The 17,959-nt window shown below is 35.4% G+C and overlaps 1 protein-coding gene and 1 long non-coding RNA gene across 2 annotated transcripts in view; one reads left to right on the top strand and one right to left on the bottom strand.

Annotated features, from left to right (window-relative positions):
• Positions 1 to 16,142, top strand: part of LOC113468486 — a 38,334-nt gene extending 22,192 nt beyond the window's left edge. The window contains exons 3-5 of the long non-coding RNA XR_003392222.1: positions 3,516 to 3,611; positions 15,082 to 15,182; positions 15,927 to 16,142. This is a non-coding gene — a long non-coding RNA (uncharacterized LOC113468486). The remainder of the gene's footprint in view (positions 1 to 3,515; positions 3,612 to 15,081; positions 15,183 to 15,926) is intronic.
• Positions 1 to 17,737, bottom strand: part of LOC103511782 (tyrosine-protein kinase RYK-like) — a 69,636-nt gene extending 51,899 nt beyond the window's left edge. Inside the window, exons 1-2 of the mRNA XM_026825442.1 lie at positions 17,633 to 17,737; positions 17,250 to 17,374 (exon numbers count right to left, since the gene is read on the bottom strand). Of these exons, the coding sequence (XP_026681243.1) occupies positions 17,250 to 17,321 (72 nt within the window). The 5' untranslated portion in view covers positions 17,322 to 17,374; positions 17,633 to 17,737. The remainder of the gene's footprint in view (positions 1 to 17,249; positions 17,375 to 17,632) is intronic.
• Between the last annotated feature and the right edge of the window lie 222 nt (positions 17,738 to 17,959).

Below are 17,959 nucleotides of genomic sequence, written 5' to 3'. Positions count from 1 at the left end.
GGAGGGAGAGAGAGAGAGAGAGTGTAGAGCTTTCTAAAAAATTCCCCCAACAAGAGAAAAGGCGATATAGTTGTATAGATTTACCAGGTGAAAGGTGAAACACTTGAACCCAACTAGTTAATACCATTATGATACTAGGACGGGGTGTTGAATGAACTATTATGTGGAATACCATAATATTTGCTGACTAGGACGGGGTGCTGAATGGACTATTATGTGGTATGTGAGTCAGCAACAACAATAACTAACACGAGTGAAAACATACGCAACTTTGCCACTCTGCAGAACATGCCACGCTTGTTCATGTTTTATGTAATTAATTTTCGTTTAAATTTTCAAATTTATTATCTCGAAACTGTCACATCACATAATTTTTGAGCTTTATATTAGAAAAGGCCACAAGAGGAGGAGGACAGCCCCCCGAGCTTTCTCTATTAGTTAGGGCAAAGTTGAAAGCTTAATATATTTGAACGTTAATGAAAATAAAAAAGGGTTCTGTGTTTTGTTGTGCTTTTCCCCGTGTTTGCCCATTTTTTTTTTTTTTTTTTTTTTTTTTTTTTTCACCCTTTTTTTTTTTTTTTTTTTTTTTTTTTTTAACATTCATAATGTCATACGATATTTCTTTTACTTTTTAATTTTAGCCACCTATTATTTATTCCTTCTTTTTTGTTTATACAGGTGCTTTTTTTGTGGTAACTTAATTGTTTGAATAAAAGAAAGGAAAGGACAAGTAAAAGATTTATGGTCTTTAATTAGCCAGAGGTTTCCCTTTCACACTGGTGATTTGTTTAGTGGAATGCGCAGCTTTGCTACTTTACAAAATTTAGAGTCTCCCCCAGATGGTTTGTACATACTTTGTATAGTGCAAACCTTAATATTTTAACACCTACCTACATGTATAGGGGCATAGAGTAAGATAATAGTTATAGTGAAAGTTCTAACGCTTTCTTTCAGAGTAGCATATTTAATCCATGTCGTTTTATTTTAGTAGTTGGTCGATTGCCATTAAAATTTACTGTCTCATGTATGTAGGTACTGCTCTTGCTGCCCGCTGCAAGTTGTAATAGGATATGGGTTCAGTATGGGGTCAATTTGAAGAGCCCCCTCCCGTCCTATTAATTATTAACCATGATATAGCTCTCTTGTCCTTCACGTAATGTCATTGCCTGACCGCCTGACCCCCTAACCCCTACCCCCCCAATATTTTCCAGAATTTTAAGCTTTTCCCTTCAATTTCCTGATGAGAATTTTCAGCTTCCTCTGTATTCCCTGAACCGTCCTATGTACCATGTGTGATGTCCCTGTTTCCCTTTCCTATACCATGTCCTCCCTCCCTGTACTATATCTGCTTCTGCTACCTATGTCCTTTCTCCCTATCCCACACTATATCCTCCCTCTCTTTTGTCGTACTCATTCTTTCCTTTTTCTCTCTCACCCTCACTTTGTGCCTCTCTCGGTCCTTTTTACCATCCCCAAGCTCTCTCTCTCTCTCTCTTTCCTTTCTCTCACTCTTCCTCCCTCTCCTCCTAATCCTATCCTCTTTAGAAATAGTGAATGACACTATGGGCGAGAGGGAGATTGTATGAGAGAGAGAGAGAGGACACTATACTGCCAATGAAGGTAAATTTCGGAGGGGGAGGGAAGGAGAACGAAAGGAGAGGGGGAGACTATTCTAATATTAATACACATATTTAGCTCCCACACACACATGCTTTGTCCAATTTTGTGGGGGTATGTGCCCCCTCCCTCCTTCGAACGGCCCGAACCTTCATCTCCCTCCCATTTTAGAATTTGAAATACAGTGTGGTAAAAAAAAAGCTGCATGCTTCCAAGTTGAAGATTGCATACAGATTATGAGCGAGATTTTTTCCGTCAACTTTTCCTCAAAAAAGAGGAAAAATCGTCTATTTTCAGAAAATGTTATCCTTCTTTGGTTTTAAAAAGCAATGAAAACTCATTTTGAATCTGGGAAAGGTGACGAGGCAAGAGGTTTTGGACGATCCCAGTGAAGAACCCTGTATAACAGCCCCAGTTTTTCCCTTTTTGGTTGAATTCCATGAGAATCCACACAATACGCCAGCTGAGGATGTCCAGATCTCCCCCCTCTCCTCACCCCACCCCAACATTTCATAGTTGTGGGGAGAAAAAAAATCCCTTTTAATTTTTTTTTTTTTTTTTTTTGTCCATCTCCCTTTTCCCCACTCTCTCCTCACAATCTTGTTTCTTCTTTTGATTTTCTTCCCTCCGTTCTTTCCCCCTTTCTTTCCCTTCTCTCTTCTCATTACGAATTTTTACCCTCGTAAGATAATAATATGAGACGCTGCAAAAAATTAATGTGTAGCTGGGCAGTGGGCACTCTCTCCAGAATTCTATTTGCATGTGGTGGAACATTTTGCGGCATAGTCACTTTTTTGGAAGTAGCTCTCCTAATTTGTTTCTTTTATTTCTCTCGTTGGAAGTACTCTCTCCCCTTTCACTCCCCCACTTTTCTTTCTCTCTCTCTCTCTCTCTCTCAGTTTAAATTAAACTGTCTCTCTCAGTTTAAATGAAACTGTCAGTTTCAGTTAAACCCTGTAAAAATAACTGTTTTTTGGTAATATGGCGTCTCCACTAATATGCTTTGTTCTTGGAGGTTACTGCTGTGTACGTATATTATTGGACTGGGTGAAATGACATCTCCACTAATACGCTTGAATTTACCTTTTGTTATTGGAGGTTTCTTTAGAGTACATTGAATTAGATTTGGTGAAATGGCGTCTCCACTAATATTAGAGGTACTTCAGGAGTTTGGGATATACGTATGATATCTACTTATATCTTGGTTTATTTATATTATACCAGTATTCAAAACGTTTGACCACACCTTTTAATATTTCAATAGAGCGAAATCGATTTTGATGTTGCAAAAAACAGGACATTACGTGAGTGAGGCTATCTTGCCCATAATCCAAAATATTATGACAAAAAACATTTATCATTTAAACTCTGGGACGGTTGTCTGTTTTTTGCTGCGGGGAAATTTATTGTAATTGAGTGAATTTTAATTTTGACTCTCTCTCCCCCTCATCCCTCTCTGCCTAGGCTAGTTTAAATAATGAAAAATTTTCACTGATAATATTGTATTATTTATTCAAAATGTACGACTATAATTCTATTGTATCTGTAGATATACAAAATATATCTACAGCTTATTTTCACCCATAAAAACAGCAAATTTCCATATTTAAAAAACAATATTAAAGGCAAAGTAAGTAATACCTACGAGGATTAACACTAGGTGGGCTAAATCCAGTATAGTAACCACTGGGAACTGGAGGAGGGAGGCAAACTTTACTCTGAAGTAAAACTTCGAGAAACTTGTTTTCTGGATTCAACGTGAAATAAATTGTTTAACATAAATCCCCTTTAAGCCCAGTGGCGAACAATCGACGAATTCCACACAAATTAATTTCACACTATCGTATCAGCAATCAGCAGGATTGTCTAATGATAAGTACGATCTTTCTCGTTTCCAGAAGATCTTTCCATTGGAAAATAGCATGAATAAGAATTTTAAAAGGCCAGAACCTAAATCATGGCATCCTCCAAGCCGAAATCATGACATCCTTCAAGTAAGTTCGCATGATTCATAGTAATCAATTAGTGCAGGTGAGTAGGTGACTCGTGTTGAAAATTTTGAAATCATATAGCTTCAGATTGGGTCAGTTTTGTAGAGGTCTCAATTCTAGTGAGACTGCCGAAGACTAAATAATTACAAAAATTAATGATCTATATTATTATGATAATTCTCCACTGATAATTCTGCTCCCCAGCCCCACTCTTCTCCGATCCTGATAAAAGCACTGGACGTAAATACAAAACAATAACACGAAAACACAACAACATTCACAGCTCACACACAACACACATTTAACAAAACACTTTTACAACGAAAATAATGTGGTCTTGTTTTTCATGCATTAAAACTTTTGACCAGGAGAAAATGGTCGAAATATTTTGACATGATTTGGTTTATTTATGTACTGGGTTCAATTTACTTATGCAGTATAGAGGGTGGTCTGGAATGAAGGAGTTTTGGGCTATAAAATATGACTTTTGGGAAGCTACATAGCAAAAGCACCTAAACCCACAAAGCACACATTAAAACACATCAATATATAATGTCTAATTTAAACAATAAACACTATAAAACTACTATACGTATATTTGAGTGAATACCTAGTAGATTAGAACTGTAGGGTATGGGTTCAAGGGTTATTGTACAAAACACTTTACCTACTACACATAAATGTAAATACTAAATACCTAGGTAGGTATCCCAAGATTTACACTGTAGACACAGGCTGGCTTGATTTAACAAGAGATTTCATTTAAACACCCATTATAATTATGAGACGAGAAAAGAACTTTTTAAAATTGTTTACTTTACACTAAAACTTACTCCATTTTGGTTTACTTTATAATAATCTGTTTTCATAAGAGCAGTAATTATTTTTAGCTTACAGCTGAAACATACACATTTTCGTATTAGAAGTTCGGAGTAAGTTTGTGAAAATGTCAGCGAAAATTTCAAGGAACAGCAAAAGGTGTTAATGTTTTAAATTGAGTTTTCAAAAGTTTCGTGTCGAGTTATTTCAGCCTCTGAGGAGAAACTTTTTTTTGGCACTTTTTTAAAATTTTATTGATGAGACATCTCTACTATTATAAACTTATAAACCTTAAAATATATGAGTACCTGTTTTAATATTTAAATATTGATGACTAGGTATAGTTACTGACAGCACAACCACAAGGTACTTACTTATTAGAAGAAAAAATCCATTCCATTAAATGGAAATTTGATAAACGTCTCCGAATTCATAAAAATAATCAAATTGGTACAACCTACAAAAAAATCTGCCGGATTCCCCAAAAAATGTTCCTCTGTAAAGAATTCCTTTTCGTTGAAATATTCCAAATGAAAATTTTTGTTCTCTCGTAACGAAATCATTTCACTTCAGCAACCCCCAAGGCCCTTTTCCACAGTGTCAGGGGCTTACTTTGTGCCAATCACTCATATGTGTGAGCTATAGTCTTTTACGTGTGAGTCCGCAATAATATTAAGGTGTGAGAATGTGAGAAACAACTGCGTAGACCAAAGGGAAGGTACAAACATTCAGGCTGATTTAAGAGTTTAAGACCCAATTAAACCAAAATCCTGACAACCCACGTGGTCTGAAATTTTATAACTCCTTTATTGTTTGTTTTTGCTAACAAAGAATAACAACTCACTTTCAAACATAGTTTTGTACAAAGTGAGATACTGACATATTCCGTATTACCCGAACTTCCTCTACCCGGTTTCTGGTTTTGTATTTTCTACCCCCAATATTTTACACACATCCCTGGTTCTATCAGTGCAAATGTAATAATATTCGTATCATATTGAGTTTCCTTTGAAGGCTCAAATATGTACGTTATGATATTTTGTTCAATGAACGCTTTCGTTTTCCTTTTGATTATATTTTACATTTTCTTCTTTTTGCGTTAACAATTGAACTGTCGAGAACATATTTATTATCACTGTGTCAATGTGATATATTATACTCAGTCACATACTCGTAATAAGACTTAGTCGTATTTCTCAACATTATTATAATATGTGCTTGTGCATACATGTGCTTCCTCCCTTTCGGGTACGTACATACCTATGTACAGGTAGATAAGAGAAAGTAAAAATACTTATAGGTATGTATACGTACTAGTAAATAGTTTATTGATATTTTAGGTATACATAATTAATGTACAATAAATATGTACATATCTCATAATGTGCAAGTTGCACGAAATTTTCAAATTCACAATGAAAATTTTAAAAGAATTACACCAGAACTGATCATAAAAAATAAACAATAAAATTTCACAATAAGACACAAGTGCTTATGAGCATATAGGGTAGGGTTTAGTTTATGGAACATCATCAGATTTATAGAATTAGGAATATACGGTAAAAAAAAAGTATCCCTTATTTATCCATTTGATATTTTTATCACCCTGTATACGTATTGTTTACTAATCCGCATGCAATGGCAACGTTATGATTTTGTTTTACAAAGTATTCAAAACAATAGCAATCGTAGGTCTATCTAGCTAGCTATTATTGAACAAAAACTTTTTAATGCCAGGCTTAACTTTTGTTAAAGTTCATTTTGTCTACCTTTAATTTAATTAAAATCAAGGAATTTAAATGCTAAGTGCGTGTACCCAGGTTTTTATCTTTTATTATAGTAATTATTGTTACTATTACAAGTATGCATGTATTAGGTAGAGTATAGGTTACAAATGTGAATATAGGTTGATGCATTTTAATTCACACTCCTACAGTATTTTTTCCGTGCACTTTAGAAAGTTGACACAAATCGTGGAATTTTCTTTGCCAATACTAACTCATATTGTGACCTAAAAACCAATTACAAAGAGGTGACATTATACGTAGGTATTATCATCAAATATCACATATGTATAGGTTAGCATTGAAGATACTCACGAGCAGGAAGCTAATGATAGCTAATGTTAAAATATTAAACACCAAAACAGACACGTTCAAGCTCTGAGAAAAAGTAAACACATTTGATAGCACCCATCTAATGATAATAGCAAATCTGCAGCTGAGTCTGTGTGAGTGCTGCAGAAGCCATTATCATGACAATAGCAATGAACCAGAATGTGCTGTGCATGTGATGCTGGAAATGACTTTTCCTTTCCTACAATGAAGCATAGAAATGTTTCTTTCGATATTGTTATGTCTCCTTTTACGTTTACCAAAAGAAGAAAGAGATATATTATTGAGTTCTAACAATAGAACAGAAAATGAAAATCGCTTTTCTGAAATATTTCTCGGAACATATGAAGACACTAGCAAAGTTTGTGTAATATACAGGCGAGGAATTTATTAAATGATTTTATTGTTGCAATAGACACAAAATAGAAGGAAAATACGATATGACACTAGCAAACTTTAATGTTTTATTAGATATTGTCTATAGTGATATGTTTCTGTGCAGCTGTTCCTAAGACTGTTACGACAGACACACGTATTCTTATATTATAAGAATCAAACATGACCATAGGTACGTACCTACATGTACGTATCTTTAAGCATTTGGTTCAAAGGAAGAATATCAGGTCAGAGTGTCTTGTCTTTTCTTATTTGTTCGAATGTAATAAGGTTCTAGCTTTTAGCATCAGGAAGTTGAGTGCCGCAGTAACATTTATTTTTATTTTGAACTGTACACACAAAAAATTCTACACTCAGCATAAAAAGAAGAATGCTCTTGGGTATGACTACCTTTACATTTTTTTATTCTGCTCAAACTTTTTCAGTTTTTTCCCTTCCAAAGCTCTCTTTAGGGGATTTCCCCAGTCTGTTTCTTTTGCAGTAAAATAAGTAAGTAGGTAGGTAAGTAACGGTGAATAACTCTCAGTGTTTATTCTTTTATTTTAAACAGAAGATATCTACTAATAAGTAGGTGGAAATAATTTTATGTTTTATTGAAAATATGACGAAGTTTATGCTAATGTTAAGATCGAGAAACTCTGTAAACTCCAGGGAATGTTACATCTATCCAGGTACTTACTTGTACATGTACATGCACTAAGCAAGAAATGGAATAAAAGAATAAGGTACCTACTTCCTTTGGTGATTTCTTGGTAGGTATTTGTTTTCTTTTCAGGCTGGTAAGAAAGTATTTCATTTTTTTTTTTTTTTTTTTTTTTTTTTTTTTTTTTGCGAACTCATCATACACCATTGAAGAATCCCTCAGGAATTTGGAAATCTTGAAAATCAGACGGGAATACAGTTTGTTCCCAACTCGGTCTACAATGGAACTCTGCACAACAATTCTTCTTCTAACAACCCTTTCCCCAAATTCATTTGTTCCAAATTACAATAAATTTCAGGCAAACTTCAAAAGCCAAAACGAAAGGGTTTTGTACTGGTTTTGATGTATGGTCATCGGATACCCCGTGCTGCTGAAATTCTCTCGTCTTTGCTACACAAAAGGCCACCGAGTTCAGGGAGGAGGGGGAGACTAAGGACATTTATCAACATTTTGAGACCCGCCCATCGGTGTTGGGTACAATTCCCGCTGGAATATGGGGATAGATATTTACACAACAAACTATACAGAAGTGCGACGGCAGTTGAACGTTAAATTCGAGTTATATGAAAAACAATTTTGAAACGAAACAGCGAAATCTATTTATGGTAATAGATATTCGTATTTTCAGGCCAAATGTTCCTTTTGTGATCTCGACTTAACCAACCTTCAAAATAAATCTTCTTGAAATTGAAATATCTTAATTTCTGAAAATGCCTATTTAACTGCAGGTGTTGACGCTAATAATTAAAGTTTGTATCACTCTTCTTCAAGTATGTTTTCAGCTTTCCACAATCCAGATGTTTTTCTCGCTTTTGTCGGATGTTGTTCGTGCTATTGTCATTTACATCATTAGTGGATTTCACAATCTCCCCAACAATATTGTCTTTCTCCTGTGGTGTGGAGTGGGAAATGAACAAGATGGTTTGAATTTAAACTATAAATAATCATTATGGAGCTGTTGTTCTTCATAATTTTCGGAGTTATTCATATCGAGTTTATTGAAATTAAAGACTTTTCTTCTAACGAAAACTAATGAGGGAAGTTATTTCCGAATATATTCTCCCTTGTTTGGGATTTGGATTTCCCAATTTACAACTCGGCTCTGAATTGTTATTTTTATAATAAAATACATACATAAATGTATTTTTGTACTTACAATGTACATACATACGAGTATATCTACTTGTGACTTTACCACTTCTCAATCTCCTGATGAGCTTACATATATTATGACCTGTGTCAATAGATCAGTTGCGCTTACTTGAGTGATGTTTCAAAGTCATAGAGCAGGAAAAATGAGGACCAACAGAATTTTTCTTTTTCTTCTACGTCTTCTAGATACCGAGATAAATCGATTTAAAAAATACCGGTAAATCGTGAACTTTGACGTCAAGGCATACGCTCCCGTAGGCGATGACGTCATAATTCATGACTCCCGCTTCGTTTGTTTGTGCGCAAGCGTTTCTGCGCATTTTGACGTGAAATCTGACGTCACAACTCACGCTCCCTCGCAGGCAACGCATTAATGTGTTTGTGCGCATACGTTTCTGCGCAGTTCTTTCTGCTCCTCCACTAGCGCGATTGCGGCAATTAAAATTTGAATTTTCGACCTTTTAAAGTTACTTTTTCGGAGTTTTGACCTCAGATTCGGATTTTTCACAACTTTTTACGTGGGAATCGACGTGTTATTAATAATATTTTCCCAATTGCAACTCCTCTATTATGTACAGGTACATATTTACATAGGAACATACCTAATTACAGTTGGAATACAAATAATAATGAGTAGGTATAATGTTAAACATCAGCATACATGTTAATTTAATGTGACATCTCGTACAAGCATTATGCTTTTGTACATTTTAATATTATGAGAACCTAGGTATACAATAGCATGACGAGTTCATATTTTATTATTATCATCTACGACTCTTTTATATCAGGCAGACTTACCGAGAAGAGTTTTATTAGGGTTGGAAAATGTTTTATAGCCCGCCGTCAGAAGCTAGTCAGCTAGTCATGTTGTATTAAAAACGTCACATAAGATACTTACATTTCTTGTACGAGTAGTTACATACATAATTTTCATACGACTTTATTGTTCGGAAAGGAAAGAGAACTGAATAAAAAGGAACGCAAAGGAATAGGACTAGAGTAAAGAGAATATAAAAAGAACCGAAAGAAAAGACCGGAAAGAAAATTACGAGTCAGGAAAAGCTATAATAATAAAGGAAAAAAGTTTACAGACTGCAAGAGAATCAAATATTCAATGCGAAGTTGATGGGAACGAAGGCCACAGCGATACACATGCAAATGATTGAAATGACTCTAGGTCATATTACTATTTTCAATGTTCAACAGAAGTACCTACACAAGTGACTGATGATAGGGTAGTGTTTAAGTTATGAGCAAAAACCCAATCTTTTACCAGACACCTAATCAAGAAAAACAAATTTGTTCGTCCTTTGAAGTGTTCCTGTTTTACACACATAATAAAACACGACGTAAAAAATCTGTGAAACTCACGCCAAACCTAGGTATGGAAATGACGGGGAAAATTATTCAACGTCATGAAAATTCGTGAAAAAGGTTTAAGGTTTAAAGTTTTCATTTATGAAAAGGCAGAGGGAAAGCCCTCAGATTTTACATAATATATGTACATGTGTGACCTTTCTCTAATATGGAACACAAATTATTCAGACTGCTGCTACTCTGTAAACATTGGAGTCACTGTGTGGCTGGAAAATATTGGTGATCCCTTTTCCTTTGAACAAATTAACTTCAGTAGAAAGAATGGTGTTCCTATGTTGAGCTGGAAACATATGTATTTAACCATATTTCTTTGTTACTTGATTGCCAATTGCAGTAACCAAACTGTCAGACTATCTATCACCTGAAAATCAGTTATTTCTCACTTGAAGATCTGCCAGCTAGCAGACAATAAGTCCCTCTCTACTAACAAACTTTCAGTAGATATTCTATTTACTATTTTTTCCCTTTTATTTTATCTCGTTTTAGGTATATTCAGAACTTATATCATTTTTATCCACTCTACATCATCCTAACGTGGTTATGTACGTGGGTATATGCGTATACAATGCATTAAACATTAATGTTCTGAATTCCAGTGGAATCATTTTCCATTGTCTATGTACAACTCTACAGCATAATCAGATTCCTCTGCATGCGAATGAGCAAAATCCTCTCCAGGTTTTCTGGGACATTGGGTAATGGGTTTAACATTCTTATAAATATAAAAAGATTTTATGCAGGAGATTATGGGGGATTTTATTTATAAAGTAGGGGTATGTATTAGATATTACTTTCATGTTATATCATAGACAGGGTTGCTTTGAATTACGTTCCACTATACGTATATGCTCGTATGCTTCACTTCTAAGATAAAGATTTTCAGAACGTTAATTTCGTTCCTTAGCACTGAATTACCAACTAATAACACCTGTTGATTAGTGTGCCTCCATTACATAACTATTAGGTAACTAAATATTCGTAATCTCTAAATTTGAACGTGTACCTATCAAGGCTACAAATTAAGCTCCTTTTTAGCTTGGTACTCATAAAATTAGTCAGTTTCATTATTCTACGAAGAAAAATAATAGTCAGCAATAAAAGAACCTATGGCCAATGACCCTCCCTGTATACACGATTTAGAATGCTCTTTCATCTTGAACATAGAACAAGAACATTATGGCATAATAATAATTTGAAATATTATATTCACCAAGGTACAAGGGAGAGTACCTTTTCTACCGATAGCATAGAAGCGTTCAGAAGGGATTGAATGGGAGGTAGAGGGATTGGGAGGGGATACTTTAATGCATGTTTATTCTTGCCTGTACAAATTTATCAGACATGACGTCCTTATTAATGTTCCAATTTATTAGGAAAAAGAAGAAGGAGGTGATGCGAAGAGAGGAGAGGAGGAATGTGCAGATGGGATGTGGACGAGGACACGGGATAAAAGAGGATGTGGAGATTGGAAAAGATAAGAGGTAGAGGAATCGGGAAAGGATAAAGAAGGAAGAGATATAGGAAGTAGATTTTCCCCATACAATACCGGATAGGAAAGAATAAAAGAAGGAAATAGGCAAAGGAAAGAAGAAGAGGAGGAGATAAATTAAAAAGAGGAGAAGGAAGAATTATATAGGAAAGAAAAAGATGAAGGCAGCTGGCAGAGATACAGCAAAGAATATAAGGAGAAGAAAGAGATAAACGAAAGAATAAGAGGAAAAGGAAGAGATAGGAAAAAAATAGAGGAGAAGGAAGTGACATAGCCACGAACCGAACAAGACTGGGTCATTTGGGAACTACAAGATTTAATCTCCAACAAATATTATGGCTACCAGTAGTCACCATCACAATGGGATGAACCATAGTGCATAACATACTCGTATCCCTCAGCATAATGAATGGATGATCTGGTTACACTCTCGAGTTCTAATATCAATAACTCCCAACATCACATGAGAACAATAAAACAGCAGGGATACATTGTGCACTGTGCAGCAATGAAAACAAACGACTCTGCTATGTGCTGACTAGCTGATGATGAAATATACGAAACATTTTGCTGAAATTCTCCGCCTGGGGGGATTGGGAGGTGGGGTTCGAGAGTGTGAAATGGAAAGATATTAATCACGATAATAATTCAAAATATTATTGCGGGCCCCGCCCACCCCCATGGAACCAGCCCCTCTTCTTAACCCCATCTGGATGAAATGCATTAGGAGAGGAGGGGGCAAGATAAATATATTTGTTCACAATGCTACACACAATAACTGTTTGAAAATGGTATACACAACCTCTTCCTCACCACCTATTCCTCTCTCTCTCTCTCCTCTCCCTCCTTTCCTCCTCCCCCTCTCTCTCTCTCTCTCTCTCTCTCTCTCTCTCTCTCTCTCTCTCGATTTTCGCAACTTCAAGTATTCAAGCGTTCATTTAAACTAATGTTTCTGCAACTTTGCACTTAGCCAAATGTTCAGTGAAGTAAATAAAATACTTATGTGTGTACATAGGCTTGAATGCATTTGTACTAGGAATTCAGCACAATCTGCATATATCATAGATGGATGGACTTTAGGATTTAGCAGTGTAATCTCCATGTCCAGGCTTGAATTCGTGGGGAAAACGGGCTTTGGTTTCCCTTGTGTGCACAAGGATACAAGGAATCAAACTTGTTTGATTGCCTTATCTAAAATAGATAGGTAGGTACATAGGTACTGATTTTCTCTAATTACGATCGAATAAACTACGGGCTAAAAAATTCCCGGAGGGACGGACCCAGCTTGTTACCTCTTGTAGGGGTTTATATCCGACGTAAATGAATTTAAGTGTTTGCCCATGTTCTCAGGTTGAAAACCTTTCCCTTAGCGTAGGTACCTCCAAATTCTGTGGGAAAGTTTATTTGTTTCAATAGATACCTACATACCTACTGTAGGTACCTGTAAACTTTTTTGTAAACTAAGTAGTACTAAATTGTTGAAAATAATTTCTCATATTTCTTTTTATGAAAAATAAAACAAAATCCAAACTCGCACTTATACCTTACTTTTACCTGAGATAGGCATGAGAGTACTTTGCGTATGGGAAAGTTTAAAGTACACTCTTGCGTGCTTTTCATAATAAATGTTTGAGGTCGAAGTATTTTATGTGGCAAAAGTTTTACTTTTCCAAAGTAAACAATGTACGTCTTGTTATCACAGCACTATAATTTAACTTTATTACTGTGGATATTATGCATTTAGCTCATTTAGGACGGGGGACTAGGTATCTAGATTTCCGCTAATGTACTGTAAGAACATTTTTTCCCCACATAACATAATTACATAGAGGTAAACGTAAGTATAAGGTACTTATAGTCTTATAATAATCCCATTTTTCCACAGGTAGAGGAATGATGTAGGTATCTCGTACCCTTAGATATTATAATAATGTAAATGAGATTTTTTGGTCTTACCTGACTAACCTGACACTATAAATAAGATATACGTGTTAATTAAAAAAAATAAAAATAAATACTGAAAAAACATTATACAAAAATAATACAAAAAAATTTAGCTGTTGTAATGAAAATAAATACTTCTGCCATTAAAAAACATTATATTCATATATCGTCCATATTGATAAACATTCTTCCAATCACATTGACAACCATACCACCAATATTAGTCAAGAAGCTTCTCAAAATACTGTATAAAGACTTTGTTAAAACTGATAATTTCATAGAAGTTCAACAGTTAATTTTTAATTGATCGATATTCATTTGCAAGGTACCTGTTAAATTAAATCTAATCTATAACTCTCTCTTCTCTGTCTCTTCTTTTTCATACTCGTTCTCATACCTATATCTCATGGTACATCTGTTTATGTATTAGTGATTAGAATAAATAACATTTCATAAGTATGTATATAATTTTGAAAAATTGGCTACATTCACCCCAACGTTAACACAGACGAAAGTCCATAACGTTGGGGGAAATCCACTAAAATACAAATCACAATGTCATAATATATTCCTATTAAATTGTAACGTTAGAAAAAAAAAAAAAAAAATACATTTTTTGGAAAAAAAAAAAAAAAAAAAAAATACTCGTTATTTTGGCCTGACCCGGCAAGGGGGCGCGGCGCGGGGCTAATCAAGCTCCTTAAGTAATATAGTTAATGCTTTTATTTCTACATCACTGGTAGTTTACAGTACATAGGTATCATAGGTATGTATTTTAGGTACTCGATGTTAATGTAGGGACACACTGCAATAGTGTATGCTCCCTCGGTGTCAGAATTTTGATAACGTCTTTGTACTTGTGACCCATATTTCATACTGTGATAGCAGATAGCATAACCGCTAGAGACTTCCAGGAGAAGAAAGCTGAGAGAAAATAAAATGAACGATGTAATCACGTAGAATAAATGACGGGGGCAATATACTCCAGTCGAAACTGGGCTAATATAACCTAAAAACCAAAAAAAAAAAAAAAAAAAAAAAAAAAAAAAAAAAATGGAAAAAGAAGGAATTACCTGGATCAAAAGAATAAAAATAAGGAAAGAGAAAAGGAGAGGGTACGGAAACAAAGAGGAAAACTTATATGGGGCATAAATCTGTTACACGGTTTTCTAGTTCGAGAGAGTGTCAGAATTTGATGTATGGGCATTGGGCCCCCCAACAATGCCTCCTTTATCTGGTACACTACAGCTTTTATACGATAGAGTTGTGCTTTTTCTTAATATATTACCTCTATTATTACCCACTTGCTTCATTTAATAAGTGAAACGTTTGGAAAATGAACGTGTGTTTTACCCCGATGGCTTTCATTGCACAATTGCACATACTATGGAACAAATTATTTTTAAGCCTGTATGCCCTCTGTGACTTGGAAAATCAAGAAGATACTATTAAATACATATGTATATTAATTTCCAGAAGACAACAGATGGACAAAGAGAGTGACTGAGTGGTATCCAAGGGAAGGAAAGAGAGGAAAAGGACATCCACCGACGAGATGGGAGAACTCAATAGCAAAGGTAGCCAGAAAATGGATGAGAGCGGCACAAGATGGAGAAAAATGGCGATTTGGGGATCTGCAACACTGGAAAGATATCAATGTTGAAACCTCGTACAAGTGATTAATTTCCAGAATGATAGGATAGATAGGAGATACCAATACCAGCATTTACCTATTACTTCCCTATTCAGGGGATCGTTCACCATCAGAAGAAAGAGGGAGAGATGAAATAGAAAGAGCTTAGGATACATTGTAGAATTGTGCTAACAAAACTCGTATGTTAGCATTAGCACACATAGTAACGAAGTACTCTCTATGTACACACAATCTGAAGGTAAAGAATACAGAGATTTTAATACATCCACTGCTTACATCAGTGGCGTGTGGTAGCTCTTTGAAAGGTTTTTCAAAAAGGTGAAGCTAGAAACCCATCGTATGTCAGTTTGCTGGTGGTCTTGGAATCTAGGTTGAACAATCACTTATGGCAGCCATTCACGCTCAGATCGTCTGAAAGTGTGTGGCGGGAAAATCTTCCGACCAAGGTCTGCGCGAGGCTTGACGGTCTGACAGACCACGGTTTGAGCGTGAGCTGCCGGCATTACTATGTTCAGTATGTTAAGTTAGATTAGGGAGGGGAGAAAAAAACTGCACAGGAAAGGATTCCCTAGCTGACATAGGTTAAACGCCACTGGTTTACAGATAGAGAGATATAATATGTACTAATGTTACATTTTATCTAACACAGTTTCTTCAAATCTTCCAGTGAGTGCACTTTGAAACGGATAAATGCAACCTGCATCTTCATCAGTTTACTTTGTCACCGATGAAAACATATGGAGCAATGGAGAATCAGTATAGCACCAGCAGATGGAGATGGAGATAGATGAATCACACTATGAATTTGGACTTCTGCAATTCAGTCAGCGACTGGTAAGAGGTAAGAAATGTAAAAATGGTAAGATATTACAAGATTACAACGATAGGGATTTCAAAACTAGTCCAAGCCTGTTGGGATACTCAAATTGGCACCGGTTGCATCCGCAAACTGTAGAACTCACACAGACATTCCCCCTACGAAGTCCTAAAAGACCAGTTGGTCTTTAATTTTTTAAATATGTGTGTCGAATATCATCAAAATCTGACAAACTGTTTAAGAGCTACAGTGAAACGAACAGACAAACAAATTGAAAAAAATCGACTCCGTAAAATTTAAAACCGGATTTGTTCGTTCAATTTAGGTCCAGTTAAAGTTAGAATTTTAACGACCGACGTCGACACGAGTATTTCCATGTTTAAAATAACTTACCTACTTACCTATTGATAGTAAGAGCGACTTGAATAAGACGTGTAGGAATACAATAGCTAAAATATTTTGCTGACAGTTGATGTGCGCAAACCTTTCCTTATTACCAAGGAAAAGCAAGCTTATTGTAAGGATTCCCTAACGTATAAGTAGGTATGGATGTGTGTAGTCGCAAGAAAATGTGTAGATAAGAGCAGTGCATGTGATAACGACATGGGAGTAAAGTAAACGCTCCCCTTTCTTCTAAACACATAATTATCTTTAACGCATGAAAAAATATTGCTAATACTTTAAATTACTTTCAAAAGTGTGAAGACTTTGTGAAAAAGGAATTTTGTGTACGACTAGCACGTAGGAAGAGTGGAGGAGAAAAAGATGCTGGAGGTGATGTATAGGAGATAATGTAAAAAGAGGAATGGGAGACGAAAGAAAATGGATGCGAAAGAAATAAAGAAGGTTCTAAAGAGAACGTATAGGTAAGCCCCCACCTCCAAAAGAAATAGGTCAAATGAAGATCTTAAGCAGATGTTAATGCTGTACAAGTATTCTAAACTAGGTATTGACATGAAAGAGGTTTCCAGAACAAGAAAGTAGGGAAACAGAGCACTTTCTGTGAAAATTATTAACATAATTCAAGAGGCAGGCTTAAAAAGGAAGCATATAGGAGAATCACTTATACAACCATCATATACATATGTATTTAAGGGTCCCCCTTAGGCCAAAAGTAAAAGAAGAAGAGCTTGGTAAATCATCTTAGAAGAAAAATCAACTTAGCGAACTTACCGATTTTTGGTGCGCCTGCCACGTGAACTCTAACTCTTTCATATGAGCAGGAACAAGCACGGTAAAGTTCATGGCATAGTAGTTGATAGTGCCATTCCTGACGTAGTACAGCTCGTCTTCCAAGCCTGGAATCAGAAGTAAAATTAAACAAATTAGAGTATTTGAACCTTTATGTTCAAAGAATTATTAAATATTAGAATCTGAGGATTTCAGGGTAGGTACTGCTGTTTGCAGTCCGCTACTGTTTACTAGAACTCCCTTGGTTTATGTAGATTTTTGTAGAGGTATACCCACCTAACCTTATGTTAGGCATTGTGGGCGGGAATTAAAGTTAGGTACAAATTGACTATGTCATATTTTCATGATAGAAAAGAAATACTAACCTAAAGCTCGAGATAAACTATTGAAACTTCGGACCTAAACTGCAAAATGGACCATAGCTATTCCTCACCAACACATCAGACTGCAGAAGGTGTTCGTCTGTTCAATTACCTACTAATTTTACTAGCGTATTTCGTATACTTATCATTAGACATTAAAAAATTAATAACCCCATCAAAACAAGCTCCTTTCTAGGAATAAAATCAATCTGGTATAAATGTCTTAAGTACCTACAGGTAATTACGTACATTTACGAAATGAAATTCTGCACCATCTGTTGTTGAATGCTAAGAGATATAAAAAATCTGGTGTGAACATCACACGACTTT

Source organism: Diaphorina citri, unplaced genomic scaffold, assembly GCF_000475195.1.
Source record: "Diaphorina citri unplaced genomic scaffold, Diaci psyllid genome assembly version 1.1 scaffold752, whole genome shotgun sequence".
Lineage (NCBI taxonomy): Eukaryota > Metazoa > Arthropoda > Insecta > Hemiptera > Psyllidae > Diaphorina > Diaphorina citri.
The sequence above is the reverse complement of the archived record's forward strand: the minus strand, read 5'-3'. Positions and strand labels throughout refer to the sequence as shown.